A 25,452-nucleotide genomic window follows, 5' to 3' on the forward strand; every position below is an offset into this window, starting at 1 on the left:
CTTACGTGCAGTCGCTATGACAGCGGCGGTGCGAGAGGTGAGAATGATGCTTGTCACATGTTAAAAACAGAAAGTGAGGCCAGAGAAGGGAGTGGTCTCCCTAAGGTCACACAGCAAGTCAGTGGCAAAGCTGGGCTGAGAACTTGGGTTTCTAGGCCAGAACTTCTGCATGAATTCCTGGATCAATGGTAGTCACTGGGGTGTGCTGAACCCTTCTAGGGAGCCGCACACTGTCATGCAGGATCTCATTTAGCACCCCCACAGAACTGACGAAGCAGGTGTTATTACCATCACCCCCAATCTGCAGGCAGGAAGGCGGACCCCATGGGATGCCCTCAAAGAGGATCTGGTGTGTGACAAATCTCGTCCAGAGAAACTGAGACCCAGGTGGTTGCTAGGCTGGCAAACCTAGCTCAGTGGCTGGAGGAGTCTAAGAGGGAGAAGGTGGGTGGGAGAAAAGGAGGAAGGGGCCTCTGCTACAAACAGGCCAGGGTGTCAGTAAAGACCCTCCTGCCGGCACATTACCCTGCCAGACTTCCCTAGTTCCTCGTGTTGCTACGTTCTCTCAGCAAGCTACAAACAGTGCTCCCATTATGCAGATGGAGATATCAAGGCTCATACCATCCAAGTGACTTGCCCAGGTTCACACAATTAATAAGAAGAATTTGGACTTGAACCCAGTTCTCCTAGTGTCCAGGCAACTCTTTTTCCCTTGCTTAATTCATTTTTTACTTTGTTGACTCTTTTCTCTTGTTTTCTCTGCAAGTTACCAGCTGTCGGCCCCCCTGTCCCTGACGCTGCTACACCAGACATAAGCAAGCATCCTGAAGGTAGGCATCTCCGTTGACTTCTTCACTGCTGTGTGCTTGGAGCCCGTCAAACAGTGGGGACAAAGCTGGGAACAAGTGGGTACTGGTTGGGTTGTTGAAGGAATTGTAATCAGGCTACAATTTGTTTAATTGATACCAGTGGTCGGCAGGGTCCACGTGGAGATTTCTATTGATTGTAAGGGATTCATTATGCAAATATACAGATGGGCAGGGAAAAGTGGTGTTACGTTACGATAACTGCATTTTTTGTTTATGTTTCATTAGCAAGTTTGCTCCACTTCTGATCCGTAGAGCTCTAGGGAGGGCTGGACCAATTTTCAGGAGGATGCCAGAGCCCTTCTCACAGGAAAGCACTGGAAACCCAACCCCCACTCTCCGTAGTGTAAACTCAGAGAAACACAGGGGTGCTGGAGTAGGTCTGAGTGAAGTCCAGTGCAGGAGAAGGTCCACAGTCTCCAAAGAGAACTCATCTGAAGGGAAACGTCAGGGGTGAGGACAAAGACACGCAGGACTTCAATCAGCTTTTCAGTCAAGGATCCCCATCTATCTAAGGAAAACCACCACCGTGAAAGAGACACCAGTCCTCAGCTTGCAGCCTCCCTGCTGGGTGTGGGTCTGCCTGCATTTGACACGGGGATCTGACCCAGCAGCAGCCTTGCCCCCTCCTCCGACAGGATCCACTGGGAGGCGCACGACCAACCGCCAACAGCGACACCACATGGCCGAGGCTGGGATCACAGCACCAGGTGGGTGTCCGCTCCCTTTCTGTTCTGGAGTTGGACTGGCCTGCTGTGGACAAAGTCCTCAGGGTTCCTGAGTCAGTTCTGGAGAGTGGAGGCCCCTGGATGGTTACTGAGCTTCCTGCCAATGAAGGCTTGTGACAAGTGATTAGTTGAAGAAATGAGAGGTGCCCTTGTTTTTACCCCGAGTCAGTGAAGCCCTCGTGCATTCACAGAACGTCAGGTTTACCCTCTGTCACCAGGGACCCCAACTATCCACGTTGACAAGTAACACACATGGGAGACTTCTCTTCCATAGCAAACTATCTTTGAAATTACGAACAATTGCACACATACAACATGCCATAGTTTACAAAGTCCTTATCCATTCAGGCTCTCGGAGCCTCATGCCAACCCTGTGAGCTAAGGAGGACATGGATCCTCCTTAGGAAAGTGAGACTCAGAGAGGGACAGTGACTTGCCCATGGCCACCAACAAGTTGACAACACCTGGCCCTGCCCCTGTTGTGGGGACCCCAAGCTGCCTCCCAGGGAAGCCCGAGCCCAGGTCCCTGCCCACTCACAGCAGCATCAGGACCACGATGGCAATGACCATGAGGACTCCAGCCAGGATGCAAAGGCCCAGAAAGACAATGTCACTGGTGTCCTGAGCCACCATGGCCACAGGGCCCTCCAGGGCCTCCACCTCATCCCTGGGAGGTGCCTCCTGAAGATGTTCAGCTGTGGCGGCATAGGGCCCAAGCCAGTCAGAGCCAGACAGCAGGTGGACAGAAGCCTCTTTGCGCCGTGGCTCACAGCGGACCTCATACTCATGGATGTCCTCCTGCCCTCCCGCCGAGAAGTCGAGGTACAGCACACTGACGATCACTGAGGTGTTGTTCCTCCTCTGTGGGGGGGGGGGTCACGGGGCATTCACTCAGACCTGAAGGGGCCAGGGCTAACCCTGTTCCCCTAGATATGTAGGGACTCTGTGCCAAGGGGGCAGAACCCCAGGAGCCTGGGTTCTAGTCCCAGCCTGGCCACCGACTCCCTTCCCCCTTGGAACCTCAGTGTCCCCACCTGTAAAAGGGACACCATGGGGATGTCTGGGAGGATATCAGATCTAATGCGCCCATGCTTGCTCTGGCTTCAAGGAGGCAGGGTCTGTGCAAGATAATAACAGTAATAGAAGGCCCATCTGCCATGTTCTTGGCTCTGTTTTAAGTGCATTATCTCATTTCATTCTCACCATGACCCTCATTGGTACCGTTAATATCCCCATTTCACAGATGAGGAAACTGAGGCCCAGAAGTTAAATCCCTTGTCTGAGGTCGCATGAGACACAAGTGAGAGGGAACATGAGCTCACCTGTATCTGCCCAGTTCTTAGCTGTGGTCTTAGCTACTGGGCCTCACTCAAACCAAAGAAGGTACAACCGAAGTGGACTTTAAAGCATCTAGTTCAATCCCCCTTTTTTGGCAATTTACCAATGTGACTACTGAGGCCCAGCAAAGGCAGTACCTTGCCCAGAGCTGGGTCCCGAAGCCAAGTCTCCTCCCTCCCAGTTGGAAGCTCTATCTCCGGCTATGTGACCTTCCTCCTGGAATCTTTCCTCCCAGTGATGCCGGCAGCCATGCTGTGTCCCTGCTGAGACCCTGGCCATCCCAGTGGCACCACCCAGGGTTAGGAAGAGCCATCGAGGAGTGCAATGTGGGGGGCCTGGCACACTGCTACCCTCCCTACCCCTGCAGAGGAGGGAGGCAGGAATCAAGTCGCCCTGAAGATGGGGGGGGGGCTTGGCCCAGGATCTGAGGGGCAGCATTCTGATGGGCAGTCTGGTGTGGTCTGGGGCAGGGGGGTGCAGCGGGGCAGGGCTACTCTCCCCACCCCAAGTCTGCAGCAGCCCTTACACCCCTCAGGCTGCCTAGCCACCCATGTCCAGTGGTGGCACTTCTGAGATGAAGCTTCTAGACACAGAAGCCGTCTCACACAGAGCGGGCAGGCAGGAGCAGTAGGAAGCTGCCGTCCCTGGATGCTGGGTGACCCCTCTGGGGAGGCCTGTGAAAGGGAGTTCCAAAAAAGGCTCTGATTCCATGGCTCCAAAAGGGCTTCCGGAAAAGGCTCTGATTCCATGGCCCCAAAGGAGGCTTCTGCATTTTTACCCTCAACCTGTCTGCCCCCAAACCCTCTGAGGAGGACTGGTGTTATGGATTTTTGTGATACAGAATTGGGACACTGGGCGAAGAAAGACAGGGCCTGTAAGTGGAAGGGGACCCAGTAAAGTCAACCCACATGATAAAGAAGGGAAGAAAAAATCACATAAAATGGGGGTGGAGGGTATAGGGAAGTTTTCAGGGTTTTTGATGCATGAGACACTTGAAAGGGAAAAGCCAGCCACACAAGATGTGCTGTTATGGTGATGAAATCAAGTCTCCGGTGTTTTTTCAGAGATGCACAGAAAGGTTGTCATTGCCTTGGGCTGTTCGACCTGTGCATCTGTGAGAGCAGTTCAATGCAGAGACTTGAGACCTAGGTGCAGGTCCTCGTGCACCTAGGATGTGTAAGGGTGACACTAGGAATCCAGGAGTCCAAGGTTCTCAGCTTTTATGTTTCCGTTTGTATTAGCTCCAAGATTCTATGATTCTGGGGCTCCAAGTGATGGTGGTGGTTCCATGCCTCTGAGCCCCTGGGTGTCTGTGATACCTCGTTCTCCGTTTCATGGTTCCCTGCCTCTGGGATTCTCTGTCATCGTCATTTCATGACTCTGTGGAGTGCCCAAAGAAAATCCCTGGGGGATTTACGGCATGGAGTCGGGGAGAGGGCAGATCATCTTGGCAGCCAAGACTGCCCCCACTTCTCTCCTCAGGTCAAAGGACAGATGTTGCCAGAGGCTGGGGAAGTGGAGGGGTAGGCTGGAGGGGCCCCAGGCAGACATTTGGTCAATGTGGGGGGCAGGGTGGTACGGTTTGCTGGAAAGTGCATGATTTCTGTCAAGGAAGTGTGACACAATCCCCAGATACCAAGGCTCATGGGTGGGGGTGGTCTCTCCCTGGAAGGGGGGGGTCTCTCCTTTCCCCTTTGACCTGCCTCCAAGAATGCAGACATCTGAGGTGCTTGGGCCACTGCCCAGAGACTCTGAGGGCCCCGAACCCAGAGTCAAGGCCTTGAAAATATATGGATAGTGGAAAAAATTCATTTGTAAACCTCGCTGCCTTTGGAGGGAAGTGGATCCTGTTACCTGAAAGGCCCTTTTGTTCTGTGGAGCACAGGGACCATGTGGATCACCGGTTGGTGAGGGGGCAGGAGGCAGCTGGGCTCCAACAGCTCTGCGTGTTAAAGGGGTGAGGCCTGGGTGGTAGGGAGTTCCCAGGAGAAGGCAAGGAACAGCACGAAGGCCTCCAAGGATGGTCAGGGTCAGGGCCCCTCAGGAGGAACCTTCAATAGGGGCTTTTGGTCATCCCTGGTTTATGCAGCGGGGCCCCCTTCTCTGTCTCCCATTTGAGTTTTTTGTCATGTCTACACTGAGCAAGTTTGTTGAGTTCTGCGTCCAAGCTTGTGGGGCTACTGAGCCAGGAAGAGAAGCTGAATTCTCAGAAATGGCAGGTGCCTTTCAGCAGGGGTCAGACCCTCTCCCTCACGCCTGCCCTCCCCACTGCCCAGCCCCTACCTGAGACTCGGTGCCACAGGTGTCAAAGCGGGCCTGGATCCGGAAGGTGCTGCCGGCTTCCTGGGCGGCACAGCTGCGGCTGCCCAGGTAGACCTTGGTCCGCTCCAGCGGCGCCAGCGCCTGCGCGGAGATCAGGATCTGGAAGTCCGTGCGGGAGCAGCTCACGTTCATGGGCACGACTGCGGACGGAGGGAGGGAGGGAGCGGCTGGGGCCTTAGGGGCAGGAGGTCGGCCCCCAACACCCCAACACCCCACACAAAGAGTGCTGTGTGGGAAAACTGAGGCCCAGAGTGAGGAGAAGTCTATGCAGCCCAATGGGGATGTTTCACGTGTGTTACTCCATTTCACTCCATCAGACTGAGTTCCCCAGGGCGGGTACCCAGCCTTCTCGTGTCCTCGCAGCCCGGCACAGAGCTTGGCAGGTGCAGTGAATGCTGAATGAATGAATGAATGAATGAGTGAATGAGTAAATGAGTGAATGAATGAATGAATGAATGAATGAATGAATGAATGAATATTCTTAATCATAAGAAGAGCTACTATCTGCTGATCTCTTTACCAGGTGCCAGGTAATTCATTCAACCATTTAACAAATATTTCTTGATGGCCTACTATGTGCAGACACTATTCTAAGCACCACAGACACAGAAATGTAAAAAACAAAACAAAACAAAACAAAAACCCAACAGCACAAACTTCCTGCCTTCTTGGAGCTTACATTTTAGTTGGGCAAGGGGGCAATATATATGTAAAATGAAAGATGTGTCGGAGTGGGCTGAAGGAAAATCAAGCAAAGAAGAAAGACAGGGAAAGAGAGTATGTGTGTGGGGTTGGGGGGCAGAACTGCGGTTTTGCAAAGGGCAGAGAAGGAAGCCTCACTCTCTCCCCAAGACGACCCCACGAGGTGGACACAACTAACCCCATTTTACAATTTCGGAAACTGAAGCTCTGAGAGGTGAAGATGTTTGCAGTGGTTGAGTTGGGATTTTAACCATTATTGAATCTATAGGCGATCCCCCCTACCCTATTTGGTGGCCCCTGCAGCCCTCCAGGCCAAGACGGTGCGACTTTCTGTGTCTGGGTGTATCGGAGCATGCGTGTGTGTACAGGGGGAGTGCTGGCTGGGGTGGGGGGCAGTGGAGGGGGAGGAAGGGGTGGCTGGTGGGCGGGAAAGAGAAGAGCTGGCAGGCAGAGGCCTGGAACTCTNGAGGGGGCGGGTGGGAGTGGGGGCTCCTGCCCCCGGAACAGAGAGAGGTTTGGAGCTGCTCCACCCTCAGGCTCTGTAGGCACCAAAAGGAGAAGGGGCTTGTCCAAGATCCCACATTGCTGGGAGAGGACCCAGGCCTGGAAATAGACTATCAGAACCAAAGGGGACCTTAAAGATCCCCCAGCCGTGTCCTCATTTTACATGTAGAATAACTGAGACCCGCAGAGAAAAAACCACCTGCGGGCTAGCTGCGACGGAGCCCATGGCCCTGGCTCTCTGGAGTGGAACCCTAGGGGGAGTCGCTCTCAAAAGGGACAGCTCTTCCTCCCCCGGGTTATGCAAGGAGCCAACTGAGGCCCTGGAGAGTGGGTCTGCCCAAGCCGCCTGCCTGCCACTGGCTTGCTGTGGCACAGCCGTGTCCTTCCCCATCATCACTTGCATATGGGGTAAAGACAGAGGGAAGATGTTTGAATGGAGACCAGGCCAGAGGCACATGAGGGAGAGAAATCCACCCTGCGCAAGGATGTCCCCTGTTCCCTCATTTCATCTGAATGACCGCCTGCAGAGGGCATTCATCAACCCCTCAACGGATGAGGCCACTGGATGGTCGGTAAATGGCAGCATTTGGATGGGGCCCTGGTCTGTCTAAGCTCAGCCCTGGCTCCCTTCCCCCGGGCTGTGTGAGGCCACAAAGAAGGCAGGCAGGGGTTCTAGTCTTGGCCGTGCCCCAGCTGCCTGCGGACCACGGTGAAGCGTTTCCTCTCTCTGTACCTCCCTTTCCACACCTGCACAACAAACTTTCACCTGAGTGGGCAGAGGGCAAAATGGGGCCAGAGCCACAGACTTTTCTGGGCCCATGGGCCAGGGAAGGGTAACGGGAAGAGGGGAGAGACGGTGGAGGCTGCTGGCCGGCAAATCTAACAGGCACTGTGGGAGCTGGAAAAGCCTGGTGCCCACGTCCCCAGCCGCCTCTGCAGCGGGGCGTGGCCACCTGACCAAGTACAAACTCTTGAGACCAAGAGGTCCTTTAAGGGCTGCTGAACATCTTTTGCTTTCCTGACGATGGGACACTTGTAGCTGGCATCTCCCCTACCCTCTTCCAGCCTTGAACGTGGACATGATGTCTGGAGTTGTAGCAGCCAACTTGCAGGCATGAGGCCAAGAGAATCCCAGAGATACCAGCAGCTGAGACAGTGTGAAGCCCCTAAGCCAAAAAAGCAGCTCCCTAGCTCCAGACTTCTTGTTACGTGAGGAAAACAAAAGCCATTTGTTCAAGCCACTGTCAGCCGGGATTTATGACTGATACAAGCAAAGCTTGTCGACAGCTCCATGGTTATACCAACTGTTTATCATAAGTAACATGGCCATATTCTGCGTACTACCCCTGGGTACACAGGATCAACCACAGCGTGAGAGAGGCCAGGGGCCCAAGGGGGAAGGAGAGCGAGAGGGGGATTTAGGGAACGTGGAGTTGGAAGCTGGAAGGGCAGGCTCTGCCGTAGTGGAAATAAGCAAGGGCCGCTTCGGTGCGGTCTCAGGGGTCCCAGGGCAGCGGTCGGCAGTGCTGTAACCACCGAGAAGAGGCCGGAGGAGACCAGGGGTGGGATGGACGGAGGAAGCTGCAAAGGATCCCAGCCTTGCCCTCCCCCAGCAGCACACCCACACCCTCACCCCCAGCTGACCTCCAATGTAGGCCACAGAGAAGCCCCTTCGCGTGGTGCTGCGGTCTGTGTGCAGCAGGAGCAGAAGCTGGTTGCGGCTTGAGGTGACCGGCGCTGGCAAGTGGTGGCCACACCAATTCCCCAGCAGGGGGGCCTCCTCGCTGGCCCCGTCAAAGGCTGCCAGATGGTCGAAGTCACAGGTCCTGGTCAGGCTGTTGGGACCCTCCAGGTCCAGGTCCAGGAAGAACACCTTGACCTGGTAGCCCGGAGGCAGGCGGATGGTCCAGTGGCAGTGGACGTTGTTAGGGTAGGAGCTGGGGTACCGGGGACTGGAGAAGTTGCCCCGCACGGCCGTGTACACCTCCTGGCATTCTCCTGGGTTGGGGAGAGTGGGACAAAGGAACAATAAGGAGAAGGGTGGGGACTGTTGTCCTCTGCAGTACAGCTTGGGCAGTGGGCACCATAAAGGTCCTAAAACCACCCTGGCCGGTGGTGGGCACCGTGGTCAGCAAACCAGACAGTTGTTCCCAAAGCCTGCTTTAAAAGGAAACTAGCTTAAGGCTAGGACTCTCATTCCAACTGGTAGTCCACTTCACGAGTGCTGGTCCTGTTAGGAATTCAATAACCACACCTAATACTTGTCCTTGGAGTCCAAACTTGGACTTGACAGACAAGATGGCTCATGACATGACCTTGCTCATTTTCTCACTGCCCCTCATCCAGCCCTACCTTCCAGCCTCCACAAACACCTCCGAGCATACGAGCGCACTAAACCCTCTCTGTCCTCCCTGTCTTCATTCATACTGATCTCTCTGCCTGGAATACCCTTCCCTTCCTCCTGCCTCTGGCTAACTCCTTCAAAGCACTACTCCATTCTCTCCTCCTCCAGGAAGTCATCCATGATTCTTATTCTTAACACAGATCACAGTGGGTTGTCATTGTCTATTTCTTTCTCCATCTCCTCCACTGTCTAGCTCATTTCGCTGTCAAGGGTTCATTCATTCAATTGTATACACATTGATCCAATCCCTTCTATGTGGCAGGTACAGAGACAAACCCATAGGAACTCACAGTCAGGGAAGATCAACGTACCAACCACAAACATAAATATTAAGTGTTAGATCATTGCTGCAAAAACAAAAACAAAAAAGAAACAAACAAACAAAAAAACCCACAAAACCTCCAGAAGGAATTGAAAGGACTAATTCTGAGTCAATCAGGAAGACTTCACAGAGGAGGTAACGTGCTTATGCCTTGGCACTGGCCAGGCAGGGACATGCACAACATGCACAGGGGACTCAAGGTACAGCCCCAGCCCCTTCTACCTGAGAAGAAGTAGGCCTTGAAGCCCCGGCCTCCAATGTTAAAGTCGGACTTGAAGACCACCTGCAGCTCGTGGCCCAGTGACGTAAGAGTGGGGGGCCGGGTGCTGCCACAGTAATGATGCTCACGGGCGGGGCCAGGCCCCCCAAGCACAGCCACGTAGTCGTAGGTGCACTCCTCATTGCCCTCCACCTGGAAGTCCACGAACACCAGCTTGACGATGGCAGGGCCAGAGGCCCGGATCACCCAGCGGCACTCCACATTGTTGGGGTAGTTGTCCGGGTACTCGGGGCTGGTGAGGACCCCCGAAAGGCCCGTCAGGACGCCACCACACACATCTGCAAAGAAGCCCTCCTGAGCTGACCTTTCTTCCTCCCCGTGGCTCCCCACCCCCTTCCTTGGAAACTGGACACCCCCCAATGTACCACCTCCATGGGTATCTCATGGGAACCTTGTCACCATCCACTGAGCGCTTTGCTAAGTGGCAGGCACAGACCTGGCACTTGGCACTGATGCTGTCTTTTGATACCATTACTAGCACCCTAGGGGAATGCACAGTGGTTCTCCCCATTCTATGGTTGTGAAAATGGAGGCACGGAGAAGGTCAGTAACTTACCTGGGGGAGTCTGGTTTCACCCAGACAGACCCTGAGACAAGGGTGTGAGCACAAGGAGTTTATTTGGGAGATATAAGGGCCAGTAAAGGGCATTGTCAAGCCAGCTGCTGAGCCCTGCTGGGGAGCCCGGGGAATGGCATCGGGCACACAACTCAGAGTTATGTCACCCGAGAGAAAGGGAGCTGGGGCATTCGTACACCAGCTCCCGAGAGTCCAGGCCGAGGGCTGTGCGGATAGAGGTGACCTGCCAAGACTTCAGAAGAAGCCTTCACATAGAGATGGGGAGGTTGGCAGGAGCCACTGAAGTGACGAGGCCCCGGGAACCTGGGTGGGGCCTTGATGGCAGGCCACCCAGCTGATAACGGGGAAAGCAGGAATTGCCTGGTTGCAGAGCCTCCGCACTTGACCTTGTGATTCTCAATGTCCCCTCCCACCAGGCCCGTGGGGCACAGAGGGTGAGGTGCCCGAGTTCAGGAATATTCTCAAATCTCCCTAACAGAGGAAACTGAGGCCTGAAGAGAGTATCTGGCGAAGTGGAGATGGGCTTGAAGTCTGAAGACAGGTGTCCATCCTCAGCTCTGTCTCCTATGAGGGGTGTGACCCTGGGCAAGTGACCCAGCCTCCCTGAGCCTCGTGGGAATACGAGAAGTCAGAAGACTTGCCCAGCCTGATCCACCAGGCACAGGCTCGTGCAGTTTCGGAGGTTGATGAAAGCCCTTTGGAACCAGGCATTGCCAATCCAGCCCGGAGGTGGGTGATGATGAATGGCCTGACCAGCTGGAGGCACCGGCAGGGAGGGGCATGCTGCTGTTTCCTAAGACTCCAGAATCTCCCCCCAGGGCTTGGCTTGTGAATCAAGCGCTGCTCTGCTCTGGGCTGGGCGGCTAAGCCTTTGTGTCCCAGCATTCCTGCTCTCAGCAGCGTACCCTTGGGAAAACACACTCCCTCTCTGCTCTTAACTTTATTGTTTGTGAAATGAGAGGGCAGGTTTTGACAGTCTGTGAGAAAACCCTTAGCAGAGTCTTCTGAACTGTGCCCGGGAGCCTCGCAGCAGCCCCCTGGGGCATCTCTCTGGCCGTGGTGGGGGGGGGCTGAATTTCCCTGCTATGCTGTATTCCAGCACTCTTTAATGCGCTCAACAAAAGCGTCCACAGTCACAGGTCATACGCAAAAATTTCACTCATTGGAGGCCATCCACATTGACTTGTGTTTTCAGTGATTGGCTTATAATAAGTAAGTGTTAAAAATATGAACTTACAAAATACAGTAATTGCATACCAAGAAAATATTGCCTCTGTCTCTTTTATATATAAGGGATTAACATAAGCTCCCATTTGCTATAATGGTGCTCCTGTTTGTAAAATGCTGGAAGACATTGTTTATGGTATTTTGACTTTGATATCCTAACAGTTTAAAAACCTAAGAGTCTTAAATTCCAAAACTATGATGAGATCAGTCTGTGATTCTTGGGTTTTAGAATTTCGCAGTTCTGTGCCTCTAAAGCCAGCTCAGGGAGGGGTGTCCCACCTGAGCCCCCCAATGGTTGTTTGGGGACCCTGTGCCCCAGGAGCCTCTGCGGTTGTCTGTGGCTTGAGCTGACACGAGTAAGGCCTTGGGTTTGGGCCTTGGGAGAAGGAAGCAGGTTTGAGTATATGCAGAGAGGCCTGGAGACAGGACGCAAGGTGAGGAGAGCAAAGCCTCTGCCCCCCTCACTAGACTAAGGAGCAGGTTTCCAGGCTGAGGGAGGGAGGGTTAGGGATCTGCAATGGAAAAGGCATTAGGTAAGGCTTGGGGAGGAAGACTGTCACTGGCTCCACACAGATGGCCCTCGTGCATCTTTTACTCCAGAGGACTTGGGGTGGGGTGGGAGGGGGGTCCCTGCACCTGTGCAGTGATGGGGTGCCACAGAGGGACGGGCAGCAGGGACAGCATGGTGTCCTCTCATTCATCCTGATGCCACGGCATGGGATAAGAAGGCTGATAGCAAGCATAAGAGGCCTTGCTCCTGGGTACAGTGAGACCCTCCCAGGGCTCCCAGGACTGCCTTCATGAAGGTGGGAACCNCCCCGCCCGCTGCCTGGCCCCCCGTGCCTTTCTGGTAGCCGGCAGAAAAGCCGCGGCTGGCCACGTGCTTGTCTGAGTGGAAGACGACGGACATGACGTGCCAGGAGGAGGTGAAGGGCGGTGGGGGCACCTGGCCGCAGAACCTCCCCAGCAGGCTGCCCTTGTCCCCCGAGGCCCCGTTGTAGACCTCCAGGTAGTCGAAGCCACAGGAGTCGTGGTACTCCAGGTCGAAGGCATGGAAGGTGAGCAGCACCGAGGAGCCCTCGGCCACCACGATCAGCCAGCTGCACTCTGTGTTGTAGGGGTAGAGCCTCGGGAAGTTAGGGCTGGAGAAGTTTCCAGAAGGTGCTGAGAGCACACCCCCACATTTGACACCTGGGCAAGAGGGAAGAAGGGCTCGGTCAGCGCTGGGGTCCTGGGGGGTGGACCCGGGGTGAGGGAACATGAGGCTGTGACCCTAAATCAATTCATTGATGTGTATGTTTGCTCATTCATCTGCTTAATCCTCGAATACTTGGCAAGCACTCTTTTATTCATTCAACAAATACCGTCTGAGTGCTAGGCAATGTTCTGGGTGCTGGGGTTTCAGCAGGGACAGAACAGACAAAACTTCTTGCCTTCGTGGACTCTCCTGTGTGGCTCTGATGGGAACACAGATGATAAACAGTGAGTAAGATATAGAGCATCCTGAAGACTGATTAGTGCTATGGAGAAAAATAAAGCAGGGAGAAGACACAGAAATGTCGGGGCGGACCTGTCATTTTAGATGAAACAGTAATATGCCAGATCCTAGGTGTGTGCCGTAAGGGAATTTAAAAATTACAAATGATAATAGCCCTACCCTCAGTGAAGAGGCACACAGCCTACTGTACCGTCACAAGTACATTCTTTTTTTTTTTTTTAAGATTTTATTTATTTATTTGACAGAGATAGAGACAGCCAGCGAGAGAGGGAACACAAGCAGGGGGAGTGGGAGAAGAAGCAGGCTCATAGTGGAGGAGCCTGATGTGGGGCTCGATCCCACAACGCCAGGATCACGCCCTGAGCCGAAGGCAGATGCTTAACCGCTGTGCCACCCAGGCGCCCCCGTCACAAGTACATTCTTACATGCACATATTTGTTTATATTTTAAAAAGAAAACAATGGAAGGAAACTAATAAAAATGATTCTCTGTCAGGGCTAGGAGTAAACAGAGGGGAGGAAAACAGGCATGAAGCTAGACCTCTTTCAGTGAGACTTGTTTTATAATTTTGACTTTATAATCATGAATAACTTTTAATATAATTTTTAAATAACCCCTAAAAATCCAAAACTGGGGGTGCCTGGGGGTGGCTCAGTCGGTTAAGCATCTGCCTTCAGCTCAGGTCATGATCTCAGGGTCCTGGGATGGAGCCCCATGTCTGGTTCCCTGCTCTGCTGGGAATCTGCTTCTCCCTCTCCTGCTGCCCCTCCCACTCACCCCCCATCCCCCACCCCGCTTGTGGGTGCTCTCTCTTTCAAATAAATAAATAAAATTTTTAAAAAGAAAACACACAAGAAATATTTTTGAAAAGCCCCAAACTGAAACAAATAAACTTAACTATATATATCAAGTTGGAGGCACATTCATATGGGGGGAAATGATTTCAGAGGACTTGGAAATACACTTTTTTGACTATACATTCCTGGTGGGATATATCCCCGGGACAAAATGAAGCACAAAGAAATCTGAAACTTGACTCAGGAGACTTACTGTTTGTAATAACAGTCAGTACCGCTATTTTACAGTATTTTATAAATTGGAATAAAGCACGTCTGTTAATGTCAATAGAAGCTAAGATGTTCCGTGTAAGAGGAGAGCAACACAACCATAAAATTAAAAAATTAAATAGAATGCTTGTGATCCTCAATTTGAATTAAAGACAGTATGAATTTAAGGTTTATTTTTATTTCTAAAAAAAAAAGTAGTTTCTTAGCTCTGTTCACTGAAAAGGCACAAAGCGTGTCGCGGGCCCGGCTGACACAGCACAGGCCCCTCCCGCGGGAGTGCACTGTGGAATGGGGGGGGCGGTCAGCAGTGCTCTCGGGGGCCCGAGGGAGGGGGCTAATCTTGCTGGGCCAGCACTGTTGTGGGGGGACAGGATTCACAGGGAAGGTGATGCTTGAGTTTCACGAGGAGAGACAAGAAGGTTGTTAGCTGGGGACAATTTGGAGGGAGGAAATGGCACGAACTCACAGTCACCTAGCCTCCCCGAGCCTCAGTCACCCATCTGTGAAATGCTGTGAGCACCGATGACACAGAGCTGCTTCTTCAAGGGCCGCAGATGCACACCCAGTTCAGGTTGTCGGCTCCTGGCCTGGGCCCTGCGGCAGGCCGGGCAGGAACCCTGTCTGATTCATGCCATTATGGCAAGAGGACAGAGGGACATTCTGTCCTATGCCTGTCCTCGTCCTTCCCCCAGCCCTGACCATGGGACAGGAAAAGCCCTGGGAGTGTTGGAGCAGAATTCCGGTGGCCAAGGAGGCCCCAGGTGCCAGCAGAAGCGGAGGCCTTGTCCTCCGGGACTCAGCCAGACGCCCCAAACCCCAGGATCACCCTGGGGCTGCTATAGCCCCGGAAGCTGGAAAATGGGAACAGTTAGCTTCTCCCCTTACAGGAAGGAGTGAGACGCCTTAGTACCCAGCCCACCTCTGCCACGGACTAGGTGACAGACACATTCCCCTTTCCTTCTTTGAGCCCTACTTGAGCCTGCAGGAAAACCAGGCCCTGAGGGCTGCTTGCTGACCCCTCACAACATGCATGCCCCTTGAAGACCAGTGAAGTCATATTGCTTCACAGACGGGCACACAACACAACAGGGCTGGAGCAGCGCAAGGTGACCTGGGGCCAGGGTGCTGGCACAGGGTTCTGGGAGCTCCAAGGAGGAAGTATCTGAGGCTGATGGAAGGACGTGGAAGGCTTCCTGGAGGAGGTGGTGTTTGACCTGAGTTTGATAGATGAGCCACATGTTCTCAGAAGGGAAAAGAGAGCAGGGACCTTCCAGATGGAGGGTGAAGCATTTCCAGAAGGGGGTATGGTCCTCTGTCAGAGCGAGGGGTGCCCAAGGGACACAGGGGACCGAGGCTGGGTATTATATAGAGATTGGGGCCAAACCCGGGAGACCCCGAATGCCATCAGGAGGCACTCTGATTTCACCTGGCAGGCAGCGGGGAAGTACAGTAGGCTCTCAGGAGGAGACTAAAGCCTTCCTCCAGCAGTAAACCTTCTATGGTTCTCCGAGCCATTCCCTTAGCCCTTGGTAACTATGCCTCCTTGGACAGGTTACTTAACCTCTCTCTGCCTCAGTTTCTTCATCTGTAAAATGGAGGACTCATACCCACCTTGAAGTTTGTCATGAAGATGAAATGCAATCGTGTTTGTAAAGCATCCAGTGCATAGCAGGCACTCCACAAATACTGTCTTTCACCATCTCAAGCAAATACATCCTCAACTCTGCCAACTCCCCACCAAAAAGGCCTCCTGCTTTCTGGCCTCCCACATGGAAACCTCCTGAGACCCTGGCAGCCACCTGGCCACCCCTCCACGCCCTCCCAGAGCCTGCCTGTCCTCGGGAGCCCCTACCTTTCATGGCGTGGGTCCTGGGGCCTGGGCCCAGCAGCGCCACCGCCAGCAGCAGACAGGACCCCAGCTCTGCCAGCATCTCCTCACCGGGTCCCCCACGGGTTTGCAGAGTTCGGGGCAGGCCGGGAGCTGAAGGTCTGGAGCAGGGGAAAGAGACGTGGGTCTGAGAGGGCCTCCAAGTTAATGGTGGCCTGAATAATTCATCAGCCCCTCGAATTAGTAAGCTGATCCCCAGGTGGTTCCTTTACTCCACCCGAAGGTGACGGATCTAGTGTCACCGGCTTGACACATTCTGAGACTGGCACTGGCTGCACTGTATCGGGAAGGGAAGCATCTCAGGGAGGGAAGGGAATTTGGTGGTGGAGAAAGGGCATGCGTTTTGGGGCTAGGCAGATCTGGCAACCACCCTAGGTCAGCCTCTAGCCTGCTGGGTGGCCTTGAACAAGTCAATAGCTCCTCTGGGTCTCGGTCTTACTCATCCGTCCAGTGGGGCCATTCAGCACCGCCATAGAAAATGGGAGGCGGTGACCTGTACCGCAGCCCGATGGCTGTCCCATCACCCCCTCCCCACAGGGGAGCTGAAGGGACCTTCTAATTAGTGGACAAGTGGGACAAGCATCCTTCAGACATGCTTAGATTAGCTCAGAGGGAGAGCGAAGGAGGCTGTGGTGGGCAGCTGATGAGGGAAAAGTCTATTTTCATGGAAGGAAGCAGCCGGAATGACAGGATGGGAAAACTGCGTTGTGCATCTCCTGAAGCGACCACGGATCTGGGCCACAGTGTAAATTCTGGCGCGGAATATTTGCTATTCCCTCCTCAGCTGATCCACACACCCTGCCTGAGCACCCGTCTGTGCCAGGCTGGGTGTTAGGAGCGAGGCTGCAGGAACGCCCTGGGGTCGGTGACCGACAGGGAAGCAGGATCGGTTTCCTCTGGAAGCCGTGTTTGGTTCGGTTCAGCCCGGCGCTCGTTCGTACGCTCCTTCTCTGCGCGGTGCCCGCTCCGGGGAAACGCGGCGCGTTCCTGCCTCCCACGGCAGAGTCCGGCTCCGGTCGGGCCAGCAAGGTCTGAATCCCAGCTCTGCCACTGCTGCCGGGCTGGGGCCGCCTGGGAAGGCGGCCAACGTCTCTGAGGCCCGGCCTCCCGCGCGAGGAGCGGAGCGGAGAGCTAGGAGCCTGGCGTCTGCTGCGGGGATGCGATGAGACGGGGCGCGGGAAGGCTTAGCCTCCTGGCTCCACGCTAGGGAGAAGACACGAGACTTTTATGGAGCTCAGAGGAGCTCAGAGGGCCATGTGCCAGACCGCATGCTGCTTCTGTCCCGTCCTGGTGTCAGGAGGCCCCCAGGCAGCCCTCAGCTGCCGGCATGGGGTCACCTGCGAGGTGTTCAGCGAAGAGCGCCAGGGAGGCTCGGGCCTGCGGGGTTGGCTTACCTACGGGGTCTGACCGGCAGCAGCTGAAAGGCTCGCTGTCCTGGGCCGCCGGAGGGGACAGGCGCTTTCGTCGCACCCGCTGTGTGTGTGAGCGAGGGCGCGGGGCTCTTCCGACGACGGCACAGTGCGCGTCAGCCGCCCGCCTCGCAGAGGAGGAGCGAACGCCGGAAGCGCCTGAGCCCGCGTTGTGGGTCCAGTCGCGCCACAGGAAGACCCCGTGACAAGGACTCAAGGGCCAGTAGCTTCTTTGGGAGGCGATCCCAGGAAGCACAGGCGGGACAGTGGGCAAGTGAGCCAGGGATGAGAAGAAGCCAGTCAAGGGCATGCGGGTGAGCAGCTGCCATTGTGGACAACCAAGGCTCCACCCCCAGGTGACCTCCGGGGACGGTGGAGACTATGGCCCCACGTTGTTCCAGTGAGGGGTGAGGAATGGCCCAGAAGCGCAGGGGTTGCAGGCCGAAGCCGTCTGCCTGCCCAGGAATGGTGAAGAGCAGGGATGTGAGCGGGCCGTGGTGGCCTCCATGGAGTCATTCAGGACAGAAGACTGTCACCCTTCGCATGGCTTCACCCTTGACCTGCTATCCCTGGAATCAGCCACCTCTGAAGGGTTCATTCCACCCTGCGACAGCCGTCTCTTCCCATGCTCCCTGCAACCCCTGCTGTCTTGCCCCGCCCTTCTCCCCATACCTGGCACGCCCTTTGCCACATCTTCTCCGTTGGGCTCGGAGCCCAGGGTCAGGGCTGGTTTGCTCTTTCACAACATCTGCTGGACCAGCCCAGCTGGCCGCACCCTCCCCTGCGGGTCCGGACCTCTGAGCCCTGCTGGGCAGCGCACTGTCACCGTGTTTGCAACCCTGGCAGCTAGGAGCTCTGTGACCTCGAACAAGTCACTTTGCCTCTCTGGGCCTCTGTTTGCTCAGCTGTGAGATGAGAATGGCGGCCATCCGTCAGGCGCTGTGAGGACCAGACGGATGAAGGCACGTGGAGCGTGGAGAAGAGGGCCAGCACCCAACTCAGGTGCGTGCTCTCTCTTCCCCCACCTGCCGTCTGTGCGGACTCCCGGGGCTCCATGGCCCTCGGGTCAGCTTGCACTGCTCCTTTCACCTCTCCTGCAAGTCTCCTCTAGGTGGGGCCTCCCCTGCCCGGCTGCCCCTCCCTGCCATCAGCAGCCTGGCCTCCGCTTCTCTCCCGGTCCCGGGGGAGGTGGCGGAGAAGGAAGAAAGGCTGCCCGCAGCCTGCCCCCAGGGTTCTTAGGGAGCTGCCCATAGGACGGTCAACCCCAGGGACCCTGTGGCCTTCCAGTGCGGGGCTGTGCAGACTCCCACGGCCAAGCCCTGGGGACAAGCTCTCAAGCTTACAGGGGTGTCTTGGCATAAAGATGACTCTCCTCCCCGTGCCTGGCTCTGCAGCACTGCAGACACCCAGCGGACACAAGGGCTGTCCCTGAGGAGCGCTGTGAGCACGCCTGGGGTGGGGGGATGCTGCCACGTGTGCCTGCCCCCATCACTGTGCGGACTGGTCTGTCTCGGGGTGCACCTGTGTCATCAGCTGGTCGTGCTGCTTCCTCGGGCACACGAGCCCTTCTTCACGTCTAAGCATCAGGCACCAAGTACATTAATCTCTCTGTGGGTGACTGTTTCTGCGTGTGCACATGCCCTTTGCAACTGCACCCAACACCGCGCATTCAGAACTGTTTCTTTGCACACATGGCCATCTCCGTGCATTTGAGCGGATCACACCTACTGCGGCCTCTGCACAGACACGTGTCTCGATGTCTGTGGCTATGCACCGACACCTGCATGGACCCAGCTCTCTCTCTGGATATACACGAGTATTTCCGAGGGAATGTCCATCCCTGGTGTCCATCTGTGTCTTAAGTGCAAACGTCATAGCTGTGTGCATGCATGGCCGTGTCAGGGGATCTGCACCTCCCCACACGTACACGTTTATCTTTACAAGCTCATGTCTATTTCCATGGGTACACAGCTTATAGGTCTGTGTCTCAGTTGTGACCTCTGAGGCTCCTCTCCAAGCCAATTTTGTTTCCCCATCTGCATTCTGTCACTCCCCCTGGGTACGGGGAAGGTACCCACGGGATAGCAAGGGTGCTACCTCAAGCCGCCTTTTCCCAAAAAGGTCTGAGCTGACAAAAGGGGGTGTGGCAGAGGGCAGGGAGCAGGGAGATCGTGCCACACCAGGGGATTCCTGGCTGGGCCTCAGGGAGCCACATCTCTCCATTAACCAGGGCCCTGGGGACTTAAGGGAGCTTCCCATGAGGATGGGCCCGGTGGCAGAGGCCAGGAGGGAGGGACACCCGGGGAGCACCCACACCTCCTCCCGATGTTGGCAGGGACTGGCCCTGCAGGGTGGGAGGTGAGCATGTCACATCCCATACTTTCGCTGCTGGAGCCTGCTAGAAAGCCACGGGGTGGCACGGGGTGAGTGGGCGAGGATGTGAAGGAGGAGCAGAAGGGGAAAGGAGTGGAGATGGAATACGGACAGCCCACAACCAGGAGAACCAGTGAAGGGAAAAGGCGAAGAGCAAGGGGGAAAGCTGAAAGCAGGGGAGTTAGGTCGTGACTGAGACAAGGCCAGTGGTGGGCTGGGGTGGAGTCCCTGCGGGGGACAGCAGAAGGGGGCTGCCCCTCATAGCCTTGAGAGCCACAAACCGGCCTCAGGGCTGGGACACTGTGAAGAGGACACCGCCTCCCTCCCCCGTCTCTCCTCTGTGTCTCTGTTTTTCTCTCAGTCGCTCTGCCCTGTCCTTTCCCAAGGCTCTACTGCGAAGGCCACGTACCGGGAATGATGTCCCAGAAGAACAGATGGCCAAGGACCAGGTGTCCCGGGAGGCCCTGGACAAGGGCATGACCTTCACAGCCTCCAGCTCCTGGGCCAATGAGAAGAAAGTGAGGAGGGGGCCAGGATCGCCCCCATTTGTGGGGCTTGCCAGGCCCTGGGTCCTTCCACACTGTATCTCACTGAACCTCCCAACCACACAGGGAGGGGCTACTGCCCCACAGCACAGCCCAGGAGCAGGGCCTGGTCAGGGTGGACACCCTCCATCCTGGGACAGGGTAAGACCGGGGGCCAAGCAGAGAACGGGCCTCTCAGGGGCCCTGCTCACCCTCAGCAATGCTAGGGCACGGCTGTTAGTCAGGGTTGAGTGGAAAGGGTGGCGGGTCTGAGTTCAAATTGTTCTGGGCTTGGACCTGTGCTTCACATCTGATAGACAATGCAACTTCGGGCAAGTCACTCACTTGCCCCTGGAGCCCCGGTTTCCTCGTGTGTGAAGGGGGCTCACTAATCCCACTCTCCATCTCCCTGGGCTGCTGTGTGGACTAAATGCAAGGTCCGAGAGGCAAAAGGGCTTTGCAAACTGTGAAGACCCGTGCACCGTTGGTGTGGGGGGGGCTACACTAACAACTGGGGTGATCATGATAGTGAGCTGGGAAGTGGGCAGAGCACTTTGTGTAGGTTGGGTCGTCTCCTGTAATCCACACATCCCCTCCACGTAGGGCCCACCATCGCCCAGTGCATGGCCTGGGGCACAGTGATGACCCAGGACCACAGGCCTGTAAGTGGCAGGACTGGGATTCTGACCCAGGACTGTACTAAGTACTGGTGCTGAGTACTGGCTGGGATCTAGGGGAATCTGACCGAAGGGGCTCCCCGAAGAGGATTTGCAGGGCCAGGAGCAGAGGCGCGGGGGAGGCTCAGGAAGGAAGCTTCCTGCTGGCCCAGCTTCTCCCTTCCCCTCTCTTTGATGGCCAATGAGTCCTGCTTCTTTGGCGGGCTTTAACCTTTAACAGGGTTCCAGGGAAACTGCCCTGGTGTCCTTCCCTGCCTCAGGAGAGGAGGCTGGAATGGCTGTCCCAGGATTACAGCCTCCAGGGAGGTGCCTGGAGTCTTCTGCTGCTCCCTCTTACCCCTCTGGGCCCCCCCGTCCTTCTCACCTGCCCCCCACATTCCACCTCTTACAACTCCACCCATCCCCACCCAGAGCTCGCGCTCAGGGGAGCCTTCCAGAGCCTCCTGCCTTCACAGGATACCAAGCCTAAAACCTCCCTGCCTCACAGCAATTGTTGAGCTCCTACTGTTTGCCAGGCACATTCATATCCAGCCATATCCAAGCTCTGTGACCTTGGGCAGGTTCCTAACCTCTCCCTCTGTGCCCTGGCGAGGAGTACATTCTATTTACTAATTTAAATTCATTAACTTAAACAAAGTTAAAAATCTTTACAACGATTTCGCAAGGTGAGGATCACCAAACCCCAGTTTATGGTCTGGCAATCCGAGCTCAGAGAGAGTCGCTTTTATTAGTTCATTTTTTCGACAAGCATTAGGGCGCACCTACTGTGTGCCAGGCCAATGCTCCACATTTGTGCACCTTATCTCACTTCACCCTCACAGCTCTGTGGGGAGGTGTTAGTATCCCCCGAGGTTTCCAGACCCCTCCTGGCAGGCAGGACTACCCTGGGAGAGACCCGTGGCGGCTGTCTGTCTCCCCCAGCCCCTGATCACTGGGAGAACAGACACCTGTACTTTATCGTGGCTGTACTTCAGCCCATGGCACAGAGTAAGTGGTCAATAAATATCTGTTGAGAGAAGGAATAGAAGTATCCCTAGCTGACAGATGAGGAAAGTGAGGTTCAGAGTCACGAAGTGATTTGCCCAAGATCGCACAACTGCTCAGGGGTGGAGCTGGGATTTGAACCTGAGTATGACCAGCTCAAAAGCCCGTGTTCTTCCCATGACACTGATTCTACCCACACGGAGACCCGTTTTTAGGAGGAAGATGAGGTCTGAGCTGGTATGCAGACCTGGGACGGAGGGTTGAAGATGCCTGGAGTGGCAGAGCTGGGGGCCAAGATCCCTGCAGCCTTTTTCATCGAGAGCCCTGGTCCCTCCTGCCTCCCACCTGTCCCCCTGGCTTTCCCCTCAGGCCACTGGCCATCCTGGTCAGGGAAGCAGTGCTCCCTCATCAGGTCCGCCATCAAGAAGAGGGGCCAGCTGAGCTTCAGAAGTTCCAAACACAGAAGCTGCCACACTCAGCCTCCAGGGCCTCATCCTGCTGCTCGAAGGCTTACCCGGCAGTCAAGGTGACAGGGAAGGGCGCAGAGAGGAGGGGTGGGGCAGCCTGAGAAGGAGGGTGGGCTCGGGCCTTGGGCCATCTTGGTTTTTGGAAGAGACTTCAGAGAGCAAGTCCAACCCCCTTTCTCACCCATTTTCTGGCTGTGGAAACTGAGGGCCAGGGAATGCAGAAAGATAAGACAGAGGCCACCTTCACAGACGGTGTCCAGGTTGTGTAGGCAGAATGCCAGGCTCTTTCACATTTATTCTAATAGCTTCTGTGACCCTGGGGGATCGCAGACGCCTCCAAAGTCAGTGTCTTCAAGAACCCAGCAGAAAGCCTGCACACAAGCAGGCATTCAGAAATGCTTGCTGAATACACCAAGGAAGGAGTTACTTAGTTCTCAGAATAATCTGGAGAGGTAGGACTTATCACACCATTGAGGAAACAGGCTCAGAAAGGCGGGAATTGACAACAGCATCGCAGGCTGCTGGAAAATGACACCAGGCACACATGTGGGGTGGGCACCAGAGTGCAGGGGGTGGAGGAGCGAAGGGAGGTGAGAAAGGAGGCCCTGCAAGTTATAGGCAGCTTTTCAAGGAGAGGCTGAAAATATGGGCGGGAGGGAGGGCAGAAAGGTTGAGAGACCGAGGTTACGTTCTTCTCTGCAATAACATGGAGGGAAGACAGGCCATTGCTGGGTTTCATTGAGTTATCATGGGGGAAACTTGGATAGGCTTCAGGGTTGCTTGGACGGAGCCTGCAGAGACTTGCTGGAGACCCCCTGGCGCCCTCTCTCTGGAGCATAGGGGGCAGTTCCCCAAAGGTGGTCATGAACCTGGGCGGAAAGTTTCGCTTCTTGGCGCAGAGCCCTTAGAGGGGGCAGAGGAAGGAGATCACTGCTCACGGAGACCCCATTGCAGACCAGGCACAGCGCTGCACACTTTCCTTACACCAACTCAACCCTAACCCACGGTCATGTGACTCCGACCAGCTCATCCATTCAACAGACACCATGTCAACATTTGCTGGCCAAACATCGTGCTGTCTGGGGTGCTGGGGAGGGAGCAGGCCAGTGATGGACCCCTCCCCTCATGCAAGAACACCACTTTCTCTACCAGGTGCGTCACCTCTTGAGCATCTGTCTGTTTCTTTGCTGTAAAACAGGGAAGCTACTGCTCTCTAAAGATCGTGAGCACTAAGATGCCTTAATGGACCCTGTTCTGGTCCCACCTTTCCCAGACATGCACAAGGAGGAAGCTGCAGAAAGTCCCTACGAGCACCTGGCTCCTGCATCTGTCTGTCTGAGGGCTCCCCTGGCTGCCAGGCACTGAGCCCACCCCCGGGAGGCTGCAGGTGTGGGGAGTTGGTGCCCTGGAGCAAGCCTCACCCCCCTAGGGCACTTACTGCAGGCTGAGCCACTTAGAATCCAGGCAGACCTCTGCACCCTACAGTTACAAAGTTATTCTGTGTTCCTGGTTCTACACTCTATTTTCCATTCCACTGTTCCAAATTGTACGCTGCAACTTGGGGTTCTATGTTCAACATAATTGGCTTCAAGCCCAAATTCGATGTTCCTTGTTGCAAGCCCCCCATTACGTCCCTCCTCCCCTCCTTCCAGGAGCCCTTGTGGTCAGCCAGGCAGGAGGTGAAACTCGCCCCCCTCCAGGTGGAGGAGCTGTTGCAGGCTCACTTGCCCCTGAAGGTGGCGGTAGGCCTCCCACCCGGCCCGTTGTGCCCACCTGGCTGAGTGCTGGGTTCCAGGACCTGGTTAAGGCTGTCACCCCGCCCCGTTATAAGCTAGTGTGCTCCGTCAGCATCGGGAGCAAGGGACAGGATGACACAGTGGTGTCCAGCCAGAGCCTGTGGGATCCATGTGCAGACAGATTTGCCACCTCCCACTGTGTGAACCGCACACTCCCCTGCGTGGCACTGGTCCACGCCATCTATTTAGAGTGAGCCCTGTGGCACGAGCATTCCCGGACCCATGGGGGCCCTGTGCTAAATACCGGCCAGTCAGGGACCTGTGCAAACAGCACCCACCTGGGCAAGGCCCGCGGCTCCCACAACTCAAGGTCAATGCGAACGAGAAAATGAAAGTGATGCATCTGCACGGCCCCTCCTCAGGCCACACAGGCTGTCGCGTTCCTGTGCCTCTGGCTGGAATGATGTCAACCACGTGCAGCGCCCAGCTGGCTGTACAGATCAGAAGCTCTGAGGGGCAGCTAGCTATGTCTTTGATCAATAAAAAATGGGAGATAAATTAATAATGACTTAATACACGCAATTTGGGATCAAAATCTTCCAAAGCATGGGGAAAATAGTAAGAAGGGGAGTTCTGCAGAGTGGAAAGTTTAAGAACGAGTGCTGTTCTCAGAGGCCAGCCCTGAGCCAGGCACTGCTGGGGCCACCAGGGAGACAAGAGAGAGGAGGAGCTAGCTGCGCTCTCACACCCGCTCTGTGCGAGGGGCCCTGCTTGAGCACCGCACGTTCCCTTCCTCCTCACACAGCCCTGGGAGACGGCGCAGCTGCCCCCGTTTTGTAGATGAGTAAACTGAGGCTCAGAGAGGCCAGGTTATTTGCTCTGGATACTTACACCATTGGCAAGAGATTTGAATCTAAGCCTGCCTCACTTAAAAAGGAAAAGCGAAACAAACGAACGAGTCCCAAACTGTGGTGTCTACAGAGTCACTCTGCTTTGCATTTATGAGGGAAAGCAGAGGGAACAGCATGTAAGCTGAATGCCAAGGCTGCTTCTCCTACTTACTGTGGTACCCGGACCAGGGCACACAGTAGGTGCTCACTACAGTTTCAAATAGAAGCCGGACAGGCCTGGAGGCATAAACGGGCACAGCCTGTCCCGAGGGAGGTGGGGATGACTGTGTTTCAGCCTCTCCTTCCTGAAGCACAGTGACTGGCGGCATTTAGTCGTCTTTTTTTAATCTTTCTTTATGAAACGATTTCAAACACAGAAAAAGCAGACATCAGTGACCCCATCACCCAGAGTCACCTGATGTTCGTGTCTGGCCATCTTCATTTCAAATGTTTTTATATTGAAGTGATGCAGATAAAAAAGAACCCTCACCCCACGCCCCACCCCCTCGAGGTCATCACCACCTGTGCAGTCGGTGTATCCCCTTCCTGAGCATTTGGCATTATTTTGTGTTTTTAAACTTTCAAAATATTGGTATCTCACTGTACCATGCCTTCTACAATTTGATTTTCACGCAATTATTATGTTTTCTTTAATTGAGTCTATGTTGA

At 55.1% G+C, this 25,452-nt stretch overlaps 1 protein-coding gene across 1 annotated transcript; it reads right to left on the minus strand.

The window, feature by feature from the left end:
- Window positions 1-1,246: 1,246 nt before the first annotated feature.
- CDCP2 (CUB domain containing protein 2) lies at window positions 1,247-15,766 on the minus strand. The gene is made up of 6 exons (XM_034643681.1): window positions 15,688-15,766; window positions 12,114-12,461; window positions 9,409-9,744; window positions 8,105-8,458; window positions 5,216-5,394; window positions 1,247-2,455 (listed from the first exon to the last, which is right to left on the minus strand). Exons 1-6 carry the CDS (start codon window positions 15,764-15,766, stop codon window positions 2,129-2,131), a joined length of 1,623 nt encoding a protein of 540 aa, XP_034499572.1. The 3' UTR covers window positions 1,247-2,128.
- Between the last annotated feature and the right edge of the window lie 9,686 nt (window positions 15,767-25,452).

The sequence above is a fragment of the Ailuropoda melanoleuca genome, chromosome 2 (assembly GCF_002007445.2).
Source record: "Ailuropoda melanoleuca isolate Jingjing chromosome 2, ASM200744v2, whole genome shotgun sequence".
NCBI lineage: Eukaryota > Metazoa > Chordata > Mammalia > Carnivora > Ursidae > Ailuropoda > Ailuropoda melanoleuca.